The 17,297-nt window shown below is 38.5% G+C and overlaps 2 protein-coding genes across 4 annotated transcripts in view; one reads left to right on the top strand and one right to left on the bottom strand.

Moving 5' to 3' along the window:
• Positions 1 to 126: 126 nt before the first annotated feature.
• Positions 127 to 5,568, top strand: ATP5MK (ATP synthase membrane subunit k). 2 transcript variants are annotated; one of them, XM_007470427.1, is made up of 5 exons: positions 127 to 165; positions 1,899 to 2,103; positions 3,593 to 3,688; positions 3,777 to 3,869; positions 5,465 to 5,561. In XM_007470427.1, the coding sequence occupies exons 3-4, from the start codon at positions 3,602 to 3,604 to the stop codon at positions 3,864 to 3,866; spliced, it is 177 nt and encodes a 58-aa protein (XP_007470489.1). In that variant the 5' UTR covers positions 127 to 165; positions 1,899 to 2,103; positions 3,593 to 3,601; the 3' UTR covers positions 3,867 to 3,869; positions 5,465 to 5,561. The 2 variants fall into 2 exon arrangements, with proteins under 2 accessions (XP_007470489.1, XP_007470490.1); XM_007470428.1 differs by lacking the exons at positions 127 to 165; positions 1,899 to 2,103 and adding an exon at positions 562 to 848 and having other exon boundaries at positions 5,465 to 5,568.
• TAF5 (TATA-box binding protein associated factor 5) overlaps positions 5,553 to 17,297 on the bottom strand; it is a 14,159-nt gene continuing 2,414 nt past the window's right edge. The window contains exons 2-11 of one of the 2 annotated variants that reach the window (XM_007470429.1): positions 16,936 to 17,173; positions 13,395 to 13,710; positions 12,460 to 12,623; positions 12,210 to 12,345; positions 11,400 to 11,520; positions 10,522 to 10,651; positions 8,662 to 8,826; positions 7,726 to 7,903; positions 6,925 to 7,102; positions 5,553 to 6,613 (exon numbers count right to left, since the gene is read on the bottom strand). In XM_007470429.1, coding sequence (XP_007470491.1) covers positions 6,396 to 6,613; positions 6,925 to 7,102; positions 7,726 to 7,903; positions 8,662 to 8,826; positions 10,522 to 10,651; positions 11,400 to 11,520; positions 12,210 to 12,345; positions 12,460 to 12,623; positions 13,395 to 13,710; positions 16,936 to 17,173 — 1,844 coding nt within the window. In that variant the 3' untranslated portion in view covers positions 5,553 to 6,395. The remainder of the gene's footprint in view (positions 6,614 to 6,924; positions 7,103 to 7,725; positions 7,904 to 8,661; positions 8,827 to 10,521; positions 10,652 to 11,399; positions 11,521 to 12,209; positions 12,346 to 12,459; positions 12,624 to 13,394; positions 13,711 to 16,935; positions 17,174 to 17,297) is intronic. The other variant, XM_007470430.1, reaches the window with a different exon arrangement.

Below are 17,297 nucleotides of genomic sequence, written 5' to 3'. Positions count from 1 at the left end.
CAGGAAGCGGAAGGGCGGGACTTAGAGCCGTAGCCAGTCGGCACAGAGGGCCGAATCCGTAAGGCCCGTTGAACGTTTGCCGGGGAGGCGGCTTCTTCCGGCGGGGCAGAGGAGCAGCTTCGTCAGTTGAAGGACACCTGCAGCGGGGTCTGTGCGTTTTGGAAGGTGGGTGTGGAGGGGAACCCGGGCTCTGACCTCGCGGCTCCGCTTTGTGGGGCTGGCCTAGAATCCAACCGTTTCCTGGTCCGGGCACATCGCGAGGTCTTCGCTTTGGGTGGGGGACGTGGGGGGCGGGGAGAGTGATGGTGAATGGAAAAGAAATTAGAGAAAATGAGGGTCGGGCGTGAGGCTTCGGACAGTGGCTGGGAAGCTTTGGTGCGAGGTAAAGGCCCCCTTCCCCCAGCTCATAAAGGCCCTTAGAATGCATTTTCCAGTGGAGAAAAATGAGGCCCGCAGCGAAGCGAGTGTCCCAAGGTCACCCAGTGACGTAATATTGGACGAGAACTCGGGCTTCTGACCCCCTCTGGTCATGTTAACCTCTTTCCCACTGTATGCCCAAAGCAGTTTGTTTGCACTGAGCTGTGCTTAGGAAGCTGTCCAGCCAGGCCTCCTTTAGCTGCGCTGCAGCCTTTGTCAAGCGCGAGTGAGTATAGCCCGCCTTCTGCGCTTCGCTGAGCCCGCGATAAGCGGGTTAGATTTCAATCTGTTCGATCAGTGGGGAAGGCCTTTCCTAGGAGGTAGCCGGAACAGAGAGCTGTAAACTCCTTTAAGTGCAAGAAGCTGCTTCTGGTACGTGAGCGGCTCTCCCTCGTCTTTGCCTCCTTTACCGCGTCATCTCACCAATCCAGGTAGGTGTCCGGTCCGACACAACAGCAGTACCGAGAAACAGAAAGTAGCGAGGGTAGTTTCTGAAGTGCCCATTTTACAGGTGAAGAGAGGCGTGGAAAGATTAATTATATTTAATAGCAGTTCGCCGCTTAATTAGAAACAAGCGAAGACCCCATCGCTTAGACTTTGCCATAGGCTACAGTTTAGCAATTAGTACAGTTTACTCTAGGTATTTTTCATTAATGTCTTTCTAAACTGAAGTATGACTCAGAAGGAGAGCAAGTTTCAGTTCAGTTATTCCACAGAGTACCATCTAACACAAGGATTCCTGATGTTTGCCCAAAAGTAACCTGCAGTTTGCTGAGGAAGCAGACCCAATGCTTGCAGGCTTTGCTCCAGTTGTTTATCTCAGTTTCCCCTCCATCTCAGCGTTTTTTAAGAGTCTTTCTTTACAACCTAGACTAAATTGCAGTTCCTGTACTGTGCCTTTCCCTGCAGTCAGAATTAGTCCTCTGTGTAATATTGCAAACATCTGCCTTCCTTCTATATTGTGTGGAGAGAAGTTTAAAGCATCTTAATATTGTTTCAGTTGGACACTATTTCACTTTCTGAAAATGTTTGTGAAACACAAGGTAGTGGGAATTATCAGTTAATAATTGGACAGAGTTAAACCCTTGTTTTCTGTAGGGTTTCTCCGGGAAGCCTACTTGATACTATGAGAATCCAAAAATCTGTCCTGAAGATGAATGGGAAAGCATGTGTTTAATAAGTTTACTAAAATAAAACAATTAATATGAAAGCTATATCATAAAGATTTCTTTTAATGGAGATTTTCCTACTTGGCCTGAACTGGCCAAGGCCCCTGAGGTGGCCCAGGGAAGTTTGGAATCCTTCATTGCTACAAGAACTTTCTTGAAACAGTTTTCAAAATTAAGGTCATTTGTCCAAAGTTTCATTGCCAATTCTATGCACGTAAATGCCTCTGAAGGCCTTTGAATGGTAAACTGGAGAGTGCCAGTTTCCATAGCAACAACTTCCTCGCAGGTCTCTCCGGCTTCCATTTCATCAAGAGCCAACTGAGTCACTGCCACTGCCTACCGATCTCGACCGGACCTCGACCGGCTCGTTTATATTGCCAATCGACTCGGCGTGGCGTCGGTCGTGGTAGATAGGCGGTCATACAGACGAATTTTCGAGTGTTGTTCTGGTGACCTTTGAATGTGCCTTTACTATTTTTTATTATAAAAGAAATACACGCTTTTGTGAAATACATAGGTTCTATAGCTGTAACCCCGTTTTAAAGTTTGCTATATATTCTTCCAGGGTTTTTTCCCAATATAATTACTAATAAGCATCTCGTTTTGTTTCTGTTACTGCAGTGTTTTTCAAACTTTTAACATATATCAGAATCACCTAGAGGGCATATTAAAACAGATTGTTGGGACTCAGGGTTTCTGATTCAATAGGCCTGAGAATTTGCATTTCTAACAAGTTTCCATGAATAGTGACAGTGTGGGGACCAGACTTTGAGAACCATTGATGTGCTCTATAATGTCCAGAAATAGGATTTTTTAAATATTTAACATGACATTGGGACTTGTTTCCATGTCAGTACATAAAGATCTGCATGCATGGGGACATCATTGCATGTCTATATATAAAGATCTCCATGCATTCTGTTTCCTTCAGTGAAAACCATCACTTATCAGTCTCCTGTAGACGGACTTCTAGTTCTTATTTATTCTCATAAACTGTATTTCATTTACCATCCTTGAACCATACTATACGTTTCTACTTTGTAATATTTCTATAAGGATAAACTCCTGGCAAACAAATGAACCAGCTAGGTAAAAGGGTATGCTAAGTTTTTAATTCGATAGCTATTGCAGAAGAATTGCATATTAGGAAGGTTGTACCAGTTTACACTCCCTCCAGGCAACAGAGAGAATCCTTATTTTCCCACATTCCCACTACTACTGCTAATTATCATAAATTTATCTTTGTAGTCTGATGGCAAAATATTGGTCTTATTTTACATTTCTTTGATCATTAGGTGATGTATGTTTCACCTTTTTGCGTTTGGCCACCTTTATATTTTCCCTTCCCTAAAATGATTAAAATATTTGCCCATGTTTTCTTCAGGATATCTTGGCTTCACTTTTACATTTAAATCTTTTGATCTGTTTTGGTGTAAGGAGTAAGGATTTCAGCTCCCCCACACACACACCAATAGTTAGTATGTATCAACTCCATTTAGTAAATGATCCCTTCTCCCCCTTCCCATGGAGGTCCTAAATTGATAAGAAAAACTGTAAAAAGAGGGGTTGCAAGGTGAGCTGTTTACTTGGTGGTTACCCCTCTGAGGAACTTTGAAAAGTGTCACAAGCTCCAGCTATCAGCTAGTCTTAAAACTGATTAATTCCAGGTACAGTGTACTGTGGTATAGATAGAGCCAGGAATGAAAACATCAACCAATATTGAGTCAGAGGATGGACTTAAAGACTACTGTGTTCTCTTCCTGTGCCGAGTGATTTGATATATATTCTGGAGTGTTGTGTGATAACAACCAAGATAAAGTCTTCCTTCCAAATGTTTCTCTTATCAGCAAGGTTTTTTCCACCGTTTTGCTGCTGCTTTGTTGGGTGAGGCATACATAAAATTTACATTTATGTGCAATTAATTTTTTTGAATTTTTTAATTAAAAAAATTTTTTCTTTTAAATTGCATCCAAACTAATTTGTTGCTTTCTTTCTTTTTTTAAAAGACTGAAATCATGGCAGGTCCAGAAACTGATGCCCAGTACCAATTCACTGGTATCAAAAAATATTTCAACTCTTACACTCTCACAGGGAGAATGAATGTAAGTATTAATGATACCTTTAAGCAGTTGTTTTAGAATAAGATAGATGTGACAACAGCTCTTGTTTACTTTTTCCTTTCTTTTTCAGTGTGTACTGGCCACATATGGAGGTATTGCTTTGATAGTTTTATACTTTAAGTTAAGGTCTAAAAAAACTCCAGCTGTGAAAGCAACATAAATGGTAAGAAATTAACATTTAAAACTTTATATAACTTTGCCATTTTGATCTTAGGTGTTCCCCCCCCCCACTATACAAGTGTATTGTTCAAAATTTATTACATTCAAGAAAAAAGAAAAATATTGTCCATGTCCCCATTACCCTGACAATTTTCGTTAACATTTCAGTTTAGCTCTTTTTAAATATGTTTGGTTTCCAGTGGCTATGATCCATATCTTTTAATTTTGTCTTATAACATGCATGTTCTCTATAATTTGAATGTATGAGTGCTCATGGGTATATGATTTATTTCACAGAGGAAATGTCTCCTACTAGAACTTTTTCTTAATATAAATAACATTACAATGAATGCCTTTGAGCATGAAGTGTTTGTATCTGTGATTGTTTTAAGGTGAAGCGCTTTCCCAGAGGGTTGTGGGGTGCCTAGCTTTCTTCCCCAGGTATTGTTGAATAACATCAGTTTCTGATTTTTGTTAATTTGAGGAGTAAAAATAATTTCTGTTTGATAAAGTTGTATATTTTTTCCATTTGTTTACCACTTGTATTTTTCTTAATATTCTCTTTGTGTTCTTCTCATTTAACATTTGGGACTTGCTCTTTGTGAAGACCTTCCCTCTCTTGTATAAGCTCTCTTAATAGTTATTAACCAGCCTTTTAAATCAGTTGCAAATATATCTTGGTTTTTGCTAGTTTCAATTTTTATGTAAGCCATTCTGTCTTTTCCTTAAATCCCCCTAGACTTCATTTTCTTCTTATAGTGCCACCCAACCCCCATTTGCCCTTGCTTGAGTAAATATTTGTTGTGTTGGTGGTAGATGAGGTGCAGAAAACCCAAAACCCAGATCTTTATCTAATGTAGCCCTCCATGACAGAAAATTTTTTCCTCTTCTCTTAAAAACTTTTCCAATCACAAAACTATTGACCTTAAGGGACTGACTGCATATCCCAGAATGCAGTGGTCCATGGCTTGTTCCTGACAAACAGGTAGTTTTTTGCCCAATTTTTTTTTTTTTTTTTTTTTTTTTTTAGCGGTATGCGGGCCTCTCACTGTTGTGGCCTCTCCCATTGCGGAGCACAGGCTCCGGACGCGCAGGCTCAGCGGCCATGGCTCATGGGCCTAGCTGCTCCGCGGCATGTGGGATCCTCCCGGACCGGGGCACGAACCCGTATCCCCTGCATCGGCAGGCGGACTCAACCACTGCGCCACCAGGGAAGCCCTGCCCAATTTTTCATGTTAGGTTCCTCCTAACTTTGTTTTTACAATGGGGATAATACCACCCTCCTTGTTTTCTACTGTTGAAAATATTACTTTATGAAAAAAGATGTTATTCTATGTACTAGTCTTTTCTAATGGTATATGGTATACATTTAGCATCATACTGAATTATTGGCAGCTCTTTTGTTAAAGGGGGAGTGTTAAATTGTATTAAGCTGAGAGACACCTAAATTTTGGGGGGTTACTGACTCCTTTGAGAATCTAAGGAATTTGCATTCAGTTTCAGGGGGGTTCACGGATAGTCTTGTACTAGTAATTACAGAATGTCTTAAAAGTAGAGTTGAACACATTGGTGTCTAAACAATTTTTGTTTTGTTTATAGGATTCTCAGCTGTACCTCATCTGTTAAGTTCCCATGCCTGAAGAAGCTAATGTCAACTCATCATGTGATACCCAATTTGTACAATAAATTATGAACCTGGAAAAGCTGGTTGTCTTTATTTACAAGATATCAAAAATATAAAAACTGTACAAAATGCAACAAAGGCAAAAAACTGGCAGTGACTTGGTCTAAATCTTTTAGTTTCCCAAAGCAAGGCTCAGTACTGGAGGTAAGCAATTGAAATGTCTGACTTCAAGTGTACTAGGTTGTATGTAGCCATTTTAGCTGAAGTGGAACATGTAAGTTAATTTCTTCACCTGGTTTATAGAGTGTTTGCGTGCACTCAGTCCAACCGGTATAAATTCAGATGTCGATGGATGGTTGTACTTCATCTATTTCTCAAAAAGTAATTGTAGTTCACCCTAACCCAGTTAACGTACATTCCACTAATCATGAGCCAAGCAAAAATGCTAGTGGATCATTTAACATAGTACTTGAGTGCCATACAGTAACTACATTTTTACAGCAGGAACATACATGCTCATAGAATTCTTCAGCTAAAATTCAGGATGGTATTATATTACTCAATTTGAACCTTGAAGCAGGATGAATTACTGAAATCAACTGATTTTTTTCTAAACATAATAAATTAAAATAGCATTTGAACAGGCGATGCATAGTTTCCACAAAATCCAAAGCACCATAAATGTCCCCTCCATGAACATAATACCTCTTATTCAACTAACGGAAATTAGTTAAATGTGGTTGCTATAGAAATGTGGAACTATCCTGTTCAGATTTTCCAAGCAGCATACTTCCAGATCCATATAGACAAAACATTCTTTGTAGCTTAAATATTAATCACTGAGGTATTTGCTTTTAGTCTCCCTTTTTCAAACAGTAGCTTCCAAAGGTCTTTAATACCGATGGTTTATTGTGGACTATAAGCTCCTGCAGCTAGAACCAAGTTTCTTCTAGTAAAATGGAGGTGTACAACTGGTGTTGATTTGGTCATATATGTTCCCAACAATAACTCCTGTGAATTCTCAGGTAAATTTATATGCCCAGTGGCTGTAGTAAAGTCATCAGTCTCTAAATCTTCAAATGCTTTGATAGCATCCCATAACCGTACTGTATTATCCATTGAACCTAAGGGGAAATCAAAGGAAACCATTTAGTAGCATCTGCCTTATTTAGATTCTGAGATTTTGTCAAGTATGCTTTATGCATTTACTTTTTATTTCTGGTGAAAAAAATCTGAACTTGATTAATAACTCTATTCCCTCTAAAGAAGCACTTCAAGCAGTAGTTTTAACCTGAGAAGTCAACATACATATAGGGTAACAATCTGGAATCATGGCTAAGGAGAAGCAAAACTTAAAAAACAGCAGGACTTAATTTTGCAATGGTCATTCAGTGCTTCCTTTAAATATACCACAAAGCCATTTCTAGTCATTTACCTGATGCCAAAATTTCACCATCTCTACTAAATCTAAGTGAACAGACTGTATCACTGTGGCCTTTTAATTCTCCAACCATCAAACCATGTCCAATATCCCAAAGGAGTACTCTGCCATCTGTTGCTCCTGTAGCCAGGAATCTCCCATTGGGAGAAAATGTCAAGGAATGAATTGGTCCCTAGAAAAGAAGTCCATGGAAAGAATCAAAAATAGGGTTAAAAATACCTAAGAAAATAAGACAAAAGTTAGAATTATAAAGTTTAGTGGTGCGAATAGTATCTTTAAAATGTGTCACTGGTTAATTTTTTTTAACATCTTTATTGGAGTATAATTGCTTTACAATGTTGTGTTAGTTTCTGCTGTATAACAAAGTGAATCAGCTATATGTATACGTATATCCCCATATCCCCTCCCTCTTGCGCCTCCCTCCCACCGCTCTAAGTGGTCACAAAGCACCGAGCTGATCTCCCTGTGCTGTGCAGCTGCTTCCCACTACCTGTTTTACATTTGGTAGTGCATATATGTCAATACTACTCTCACTCCGTCCCAGCTTACCCTTCCCCCTCCCCATGTCCTCAAGTCCATTCCCTACGTCTGCCTCTTTATTCCTGTCCTGCCCCTAGGTTCATCAGAACCATTTTTTTTTTTAGATTCCATATATGTGTTAGCATGTTTTGTTTTTCTCTTTCAGACTTACTTCACTCTGTATGACAGACTCTACGTCCATCCATCTGGTTAATTTTTAAACTATTTTTATCTCAAAAGAACCTTGTCTGCTGGAATAATGAAGGTATAAAATACCTTGTGTCCAGTGAAGATCCTTACACAGTTCCCATTCAGGACATCCCAGAGCCGCACAGTTCTGTCTGCAGAGCCCGTAGCAACATAATTAGAATTGGGATGGAATCTGGTACAATTCACATCAGCAAGATGGCCAGCAAATATCCTTAAAGGCTGATAGTGATCTGTAGCCCAGAGCCTTTTTAAAAAAATTATTGAAAACAAAAGAAGGTAATTAGTTAACTGTGAAATGCCAAAATTCTATCCAAAATAAATATAGAAACAACCATGTGAACTGTTAGCTCCAAATGGGTCCCACTCACTAGTTACCTGAGGGAGAGAAGATGGAATGACTGAGACTAAACATTCTTTTTTTTTTGGCCGCAGTGTGGCTTGCGGGATCTTAGTTCCCTGACCAGGGATTGAACTCGTGCCCTCGGCAGTGAAAGCGCAGAGTCCTAACCACTGGCCTGCCAGGGAATTCCCTAAACATTCTTAAGAAAAACTAATTGACATGGTACAAAAATTTTTTAATTCTATAATCCTTAATTCTCTGTATGTACACCCCCCACTCAAACTCCTAGTCTAACTTATAGAAGAGTATTTTTCCCTAGTTTTGGCCACCACATAATTAGTCTCTAACCCAAGACACCTCATCCTCAACTTCTAAGGAGATGACAGGGAAATAAACGTGCTCACAGTGGTTGTAAAAGACAAGGTTTAGCATCCGGTTGGGGAAGGGGAGGGCATGGACTCTTGGTATAGACATAATTGCAGACATAGTAATATTCCTGTCCCAAATTCGTTTTCAAATAAGGACCTATAAATGCTGATGTTCTCAAAATGTTGATCCTGAATAATAGAAGCAAAAATGAGTTTGGCTGGAGTTTCTAATTCCCAACAAGAAACCATTCTGTTCCTTGAATAGGCCCAGTCCTAAGCTCATAATGTTCTTACCGAGCTACTCGGTCGTGGCCCCCTGACACAAAATAATATCCATATGGAGAAAACTGTGTGTCCCACACTGGATAGTTGTGTCCTTTATATCCCACCAAGCAGGTAAATGTTTGAAGACTCCACAATCTAACAGTTCCATCTTCTGAAGAGGAAAGCAGGTAGTTCCTGAGAGAAGAGAAGGTAGTACATTCGATTCCTAGAATAACTTAGTTACCTATCCAGTTTCTCTGTACATTTGTATATATTAAACATAGCTAAGTGACATGCTACATCTCAATTTTAATTTATACATGAAATTCACAGTAGGTAACAAGAGTTGAAAGTACTAATGTTAGCTGTGACACTGTACATCTACCAAGCACCTACTGAATGAGGCTAGATTATTTTTAAAACATTATCTATTAAGAGGAAAATCACAGTTCTTCGAAAAAAAAAAAAACGAGGTAATGACAAAAAGTATGATCAAATAAGGTCACCTGAGAAAGGCTTCTAAGAAATGTGATATGTCACTTAAAACTTAATTTTTTACTTTAAAATGGAGATGCTATTTTCATATCCTGTAAAAGTTGTGCAAGAATTTAAAAGTAAACATCTTTTGGACCAAAAAAAAAAAAAGCCAAAACAAAAAACACTATAGACGCAAGAATAATACTCTACCTTCTTCAGGAATGAACAGAAAAGCTGAACTACTCAGAAAGTACTATGGTTTTCAATGAAATCAGAAGTTTCCCTCAAGTAAAAATGTACCACTGGCTAAATCCTATAAAATAACAAAAATCCTCATTCTCAACGTTTCATAAGGATGAAAATCTTGATGGACTGAAAGCTATTATCTATCAAATAAGATACAGATGGTATTACGATAACAAAATACCCTCCCTGCATTTCTACAGAATGTTAGAGATCATGAAAAATAGGCAAACACATATTTGTGGCTTTCAAATTCCCTTTTCAGTATTCTCTTAGTTCTTTTGATTATACAAAGATAAATCTTCAATTGATAGGTAATATGCCTTTAATATCAGTAATCTGTTGTGAATTTGGAGATGACAGAAGACAGCAGTAGCCACAAAACCCAAAGAAAGAACCCAAAGAAGCAATTCAACCCCTACTGGAGTTACACAAAACTAAAGCTGATTTTAATAACCAGCAAACCCTGAAGCTATGTATCCTGATTCTTTAAATTTGGGTATTATACACTAGTACCCCAAGATAAATCAGCAGAGGGCAAGATGCTAAAAGATAACGCACTACTATGTATAAAATAGATAACTAATGAGAACCTACTGTATAGCACAGGGAACTCTACTAAGTGCTCTGTGGTGACCTAAATAGGAAGGAAATCCAAAAAAGGGGATACATGTATACATATAGCTGATTCACTTTGCTGTACAGCAGAAACTAACACAACAATGTAAAGCAACTATACTCCAATAAAAATGAATTAAAAATTTTTAAAGGATAATAAAATAATTCTCTACAAAAATATAGTAATAATAAAAGATAATGGGGCTTCCCTGGTGGCACATTGGTTGAGAGTCCGCCAGCTGATGCAGGGGACACGGGTTTGTGCCCTGGTCTAGGAAGATCCCACATGCCACGGAGCGGCCGGGCCCGTGAGCCATGGCCACTGAGCCTGCGCGTCCGGAGCCTGTGCTCCGCAACGGGAGAGGCCACAACAGTGAGAGGCCCGCGTACCGCAAAAAAAAAAAAAAAAAAAAAAAAGATAATGAATGATAGGCAACCACAAGATTTTTCTAAAGGAATTTTCCCCAACATTCTCATAATGTTCCCAGTAGTTAACTTTCATATAATCTCAATGTAATACAGCAGTATTTAATTTTTTTGTTTGTATTTTACCTATCTGGACTGAAGCTGGCTCCATAGACGGGCCCACTGTGACCATACAAAATCTTCAACTCACTTGCTGTTTTCTCATCCATGATTCTTTCTAAGACATCATCAGATTCTTTATCTATGAGGCTAAGATCTAAAATGGTCCAGAAATGTTAATTTTTTAAAGTACATTCATTAAAACATTTTAAGGCAATTACATCACAGTTCAGGAGAAGAACTAACATTTGAACTGTTCCTTCTACATACCAACCACTGTGCTAATGCCTCTAAATTAGGTGCTATCATCCCAGTGTATAAGAGAAGAAAGTGAGGTTCAGAACAGTTAATAATATGCCAGAGTGCACACAGCTATTTAGTGTTGGAACTAGGGCTGAAACTCAAATTTATCCATTCTATAACCGTTTCACAAAAGGAAACTACAGAAATATTAAAATAAATTATTGAAAATGTATTATCTTGTTTAACAATACAGTTAGCAAGAAACTTTCTTTAAAATGTAACCCTGGTCTTAGTTCATTTTAGCCATTTTTATGGCTAAAACAGAAAGTACTCTCCCACTATTTAAAGGTTTTTTTTTTTAATTCACAAGCAAACAATCATAAACTGTTAGATTTTTAACCTTAGGGAGTTTTCTAGCCTAATGCCCTCATTCTACAGATGAGAAAACTGAGGACCAGTGAAATTAAACCAGACTAGCACCCCAGTCTCCTGATTGCCACTCCAATGCACTTTTCACTGTTGGCAATGTTATTAGCCATTTTGACTTAAAGTAAAATCAAGTGAAATTCTGCTAAGATCACAATGTCTTCTGTATATTTCTTGGAATCAAGATTGGTGTAAACTAACAATGAGCTTATATCCTGACAGGTCATCTCAGTTACCTGCTGCTTGTTTGACACTACGAAGCTTTTTGGGTGTCACAGACCACACTCTGACAGTTGAATCTGCAAAACCTCCAGCAATCAAACTAGAATCATCAGTGACATCCACTGCAGTGAGGCCCTGCCAATTAAAAAAAAAAAAAAATACACACACACACACACACACACTAAATGATACTGTTTTAGGGAAAAAATTATAATCACATCTTAGAGAATATATAATGACAGCTATTTTTCTCATATAAAAGATCATTTGAGATTTCATTCTCCTTTGAAATCAACTGTTCAAAAGCACTTACTTTGAGAACATGTCATTTACCCCTTTTTGCCCTCTGAATTTGGAGTGCATCATATAAAGCAAATGTTAATCATTTTTGTACTTTACTAAATATATCCTCAGCAGCCTATTATAAAGCCTATGTCTATAGAGGCTTACAGACATAAAGATATGAAGAATTCTTAATAAAAAATATTAAGTTTACGTAAGCACTTAAGTTCAAAAGAGATGAGCCACATAGCTTCCTCCTTTTTCAAAGGCTAGCAGAATTCTGATCAGTGAAATGAAGGACACATACAAGCAAGATTCTGGTACCTACAAGTTGCTAAAGGTCTTTTAAACATTGCCTTCTATCTATTCTGAGCAATGTCCAATTCTCCTTTCCTAACTGCTGTCTTTAAGCCATATTTATATCAAGAGTTTAAAGACGAAATCTTCATTTTAGTTAAGACATCTAAGTTACTTTTAATGGTAATCACTGTTTTTCATGACTCCTAATTTTCTCCCAGAAATTGCCAAATCATTTTGCCAACCTGGTAAGCATTGAGGAATGTATAGAAACAAATTGAGGGTAAACAGTCTGGCCCAAGGCGTACTCGTTTGGTGGTTTCTTTCATATTCATTATCTTATCCAATTTATCTGAATCTTTCAACTCAGGAAGAGGGATTCTGTGAAAGAAAAACAGACTGGAAATTACTCTGAAAATTACTCTGAATATTAAATAACTTGAACCATCTATTGTCTTAAACTTCCACACATGTTCCTGAGGTTTTTTTCCTCACCTGTTTTGAGGTGGAGCATTAGGATCTTGTTTTTTGCTTTTGGAGCCGACACTATCTTTTTTAGGCTTCTTCTTTTTAGGTTTTCCTTCTTCATTTTCTCCTTCTTCATCCTCATCATCCAAAGGCACCTCAATTTCTGGCTCTTTTAATAAACCAAAAAATACCTACAAGTCAAAGGAGCCAATTGTTTAAATTACTTTTTTGTTCATTAATACATCCTTTTCATATCTTGATAGGAGGAATCACAATTACAATAGGGTCATGTATATCCTGAAGCAGATTCTGTACTTGTCTACCCAATAGCCAATCTCCCTTTCTTCCTTACTAACAGAACCCTGATTTTGTTGGAGCAGCAGTATGCTCAGTTAAAATCATTTCTGTTGCCGGGCTCCCTTGAAGCCATACAATGGCCATATAATATCATTCTGGCCAATAGATGTACACACAGATATACTGGGTAGTGTTTTAGAAAAAAATACTGTTTTCCTGATAAAAAGGGAGAGATTCAGCAGGTATGTCTTTCATCCTCCCCCTTCTGCCTTCCTGGAATACAGATGCAAAGCTGGTGCTGCAATAGCCACCTGTGAGTACAATGAAGAAAGCCACATTCTGAAGATGGCAGAGCAGAAAGTAGGAGCCAGGGTCCTTGATGGCATTGTGGAGCCCTCACACCAGCCTAGGAGGGCCTTCTGCTTTAATTCATTTTATGTGAGAAAAACCCCTTACTTGTTTCTGCCAATGTAGTCAGGGTTCTGTTAAATCCATCCATTCCCAAATTCTCACTAATATATACATCATCCTTAGAACATGAAACTTAGTATACAGTGTAAAATTATTCCCAAACTAGCTATAAGAAAAATGTGTAAATTATGTAGATGGAAATGCTACAATTTTTCATAATCTGCATTATATAGTTCTTAGGTTTATTCCCATACCTTTGATTTGTTTGCCTCTCGTTTAGCCTCTCCTGCCAAACTTCCCACCATCGCATCTATCTGTTGCTTACTACGCGGCATCCCATCAAAGATGTCAATGTAGAGGTGCTCCTGAACTATGTTCCATATCTGATTGTTCTGTTTCTCCTGAAGATGCCTCTTCAAGAGTTGGTACGAGTCTCGGGAAATACGCAGAACAAATTTACTTGTTCGAAAATCCAACATGGTCTCATTCCCTTTCATGTGTTCCTTTTTGGTAAGACTAGATAATACTCGTAGGTCATCCTGGTAATAACATTCCTGATCTCCATGGAACCTGTTTCAGTGATTTTAAAAAGTCATTTTTCAATGTAATCGTTAAGGGATCTGCCTCTCCCCCATATATTTATAAACATCCCAGAATATTTTCAACGTAGTAGTCTGAATAATCGTGGACTAAGCTGTAGGGTAAGAAGTAACGCATTTCAAAATGATTACAATTCAGTTCTGAATTCATCCTAAAAATGACCAATTTAATTCTCTAATGAAATAAATGCATCATAAACATTTTAAGAGAATTTGAAATAAATACCATAAATGAATGAAAGATAAGCTATCCACCATTGGCAGACAGTCTCATTTGAATGCCACCATTGGTAGACATTTGAAAATGTTAGAAACTTTGCTCTACTAAATTTTATGTTCTCTCAAAACTCACTTTTTAAAACTTTTTATTATGGGAAATTTCAAACACATACAAAAGTAGAAACTATTATAAGGAATTCAGTGTACCTATCACCCAGCCTCTCAACAATAATCAACACATGACATTCTCACAAAACCCATCATTTTTAGTGATTTCGCATATTCTTAATACCAGATATAAAGATTAAATATCCGTACTTTAATAACATGACTAAAGAACAAATGTGTTGATATCAAACAGTGAGCACTCCCATTTACTCACCATTACCAAAGGCAATTAAATAAAGCTTTCAGCCTTGTTGACAATTACTAAATTTAAACGTACTTTTGTTTCTACAAATCTTAATTATCCTAATAAAATAAAATGTAAAGATCATCTATTGACACTCACAAAGAGCAGCAAACAATGCAAAAACATTTAGAAAACAAATGATTAAACATAAGATATTAGGTCTCTAGTTCTGACACATAGCCAATAGATTCCTAAACTGTTACCTGTGCTACCCTATTATGACTCATCAAGACATGAATTAAGAGTTTCTGTCTAAGATTTGAATGAAATTAGAAATCTCAGCCTCTTGGTGTTGTATTAGTCGCCACCAATAAGTTCATCTGAGCATGGGGTCCTGGCAAGGGCTGAGACTGTCCATGACAAGGACACAGAAAGTCAGTCCCCTACGATATTCCAGCTTCCTATGTGAGGAGATGGCTACACCATGAGACTGGAAGAGGTTTTTTGATGACAGTACTGTAAGAAAAATTAGCTTAGAAATTCTGTCACCATCAGCCTTAATCTTTTCTTTCAGAAACACTGAGCTACAGAACATTTGCTTTATATACCTTCTATTAGGCACTGTAGAATAATGAATGAATATAATGACACAGAAGCCGAGAGTCCTGAGTTCTATTGTTCCCCTATCACCACTACCTGTGTTACCTGACAAGTTCTAGCTTCTGGGTCTATTGCTTGTACCAAAGAGCTCTCATTTAAAATGTTAAGCACTGCCTCCTTCTTAAACACTCCTTTTCTTTGGCTTCTATAACTCAACACTCTCCTGGTTTTCTTCCTGCTTCTCTGGCCTCTCCTTTTATATCTCTTCTACTTGGTCATCTCTTCTACTCCTTTTATTTCTCTTCCACACCAAATGTTGGAGTTCCTTGAGGTCCAGGCCTAGCCCTCCCATTGACTTATTTCATACTCCTTCGTAGACAGTCTCATCCCTATCCATCAATATTGCACACACTCCAATTTATGGCTCCAGTCCCTACCTCTCCTCTAAGCTCACAGCCTTATATATCCTCCACCTATCAACTTGACATCTCTTAAATAAGTCAAAGGCATAAACAAATCTGAACTCAAGATTATTCTACAACCTGACAAAACCGGTCCTCTTCTAGGGTTTTCTACCTCAGTGAAGAGCACCCCTATCCAGCTAGGGGAGCCAGAAACCTAGGGATTATCAATTATACTTTCATCTCCCTTACACCTCCATATCCAATCACTCACCAAGTGCCTCACGAATATGCTTACTTCCCTTCACCAACGCTATCACACCCTAGTCCAGTGTTTCTCAACAGGGTTGCGACTAGTATTTGGGGCAAAACAATTTGTTGCTAAGTGGGACTACCTGCACATATTGGAACTTTTGGAATCCTTAAGACACCTGATCCTCCAGCCTAGTCATTATGACAACCAAAAACACCTCCAGTTTCAAACAGCCCAGAGGAAGGAGGCATAATATTACCTTCAGTTGAGAACCAGTACAATAACCCCCAAAATGGTCAATCTATAATCACTCTGTCCCCCACCATCTGTTTTCCCCACTGCATAAAGGTCCTTTCAAAATGTAAATCTAATAATAACATGGTCCTTCAATGACTTCTCTGGCAAAGATGTCCCCAAATATCCATTTTTTTCTTTCTTCCTCCACAATAAAACACCTGAATACTAGCTGTCACATAGACACCTAGGTAAAGACCATATTTCCTACCTCCCTTGGCCATTGACTAATGACATAAAAAAGGGAGAAATATATGTCACTTCCAGGAAGGATATGTGCCCTCCCTGCTGACTGTAACACTGATATGATTTCTTAGACCCAGAGAATCACCTTGTACCACAGGTGGAAAATGCATGAAAGGATGTCAGAGCTACAAAATCAACAGAGCCTGGGTCCTTGATAATCAAGGACTCCATACCAGTCCTAGACTGCCTACATTCATGAGAGAGAGAAATAAACTTTTATCGTATTCAAGCCTCTACTGTTTGGGGTCCAGTCACTCTCAGTCTAATCTAATCCTAACACAGCTTCATATTGCTCTTAGGATAAAAGTTAAAATAAACTTTTATTTATGCCACTATTGTTTTGACTTTTCGGTGAATCTCAGCCAAATCAAATCCCATCCAATACAACCTCCTACTGCTCTGAGGATAAACAAAGACCCTCAATATGGCCCAAGAACCGCCTGCTCCAGCCCCTAATCAACCGGCCAGCTTCCTGTTGTACCACACCCCACCCTCACACTCTGCTCCAGCCACACTTGCCTTTCATCTCTGTACCTACCATGATCCTTCCTGCCACAGAGCTGTCACACATGCTTCTCCCTCTTCTCTTCCCCTGGTTAACTCCTGTTCGATCTTCAGATCCTACCTCAAGCATCACTTCCTCTGGGAGCCTTCCCTGACTTCTGCAACTAGATCAAATCCCTCATTTTAGGTTCTCATATTACCAGGTACCTCTCCTTCATAAAGTACTTTTTGAGTTGCAATCTTACATTTGTGTAGTTACAGATGCGTGTATTCATTATATATATATAGCTATATATACATATTATATATATACATAAATTCACATACTTCTCAAAGAATGATTTTGCTTCATTCTCATGTTGATTGTAGACTAGTTCCAAATACATGTGTACAAATAGGGGATAAAAGAGTTGGGATAACTCTGCCCGATGGCAGTCCAAGGAACATTCAATGAAGTGTTTCAGTCCACTATAGTATTCTTCATACATTGTGGGGTCTCCTTGTTGGTTGTAGGCTGATAGCACGGCACTGACATCCGGCTGGTCTTCCACAGCTACACTTCCAACTGTTTAAAAAACGAAAAATAACTTTCAGGAAAGTGACCTGACATGCACCAAGAGACTAAGGCTGTTTTGCTAAGGTCCAGAGGTGAATTGTTTCTCAGATGTTTGTCCTTCTCCTCTCAAACG

This window comes from Lipotes vexillifer, unplaced genomic scaffold (assembly GCF_000442215.2).
Source record: "Lipotes vexillifer unplaced genomic scaffold, Lipotes_vexillifer_v1.1 scaffold916, whole genome shotgun sequence".
Taxonomy (NCBI): Eukaryota; Metazoa; Chordata; class Mammalia; order Artiodactyla; family Lipotidae; genus Lipotes; species Lipotes vexillifer.
The sequence above is the reverse complement of the archived record's forward strand: the minus strand, read 5'-3'. Positions and strand labels throughout refer to the sequence as shown.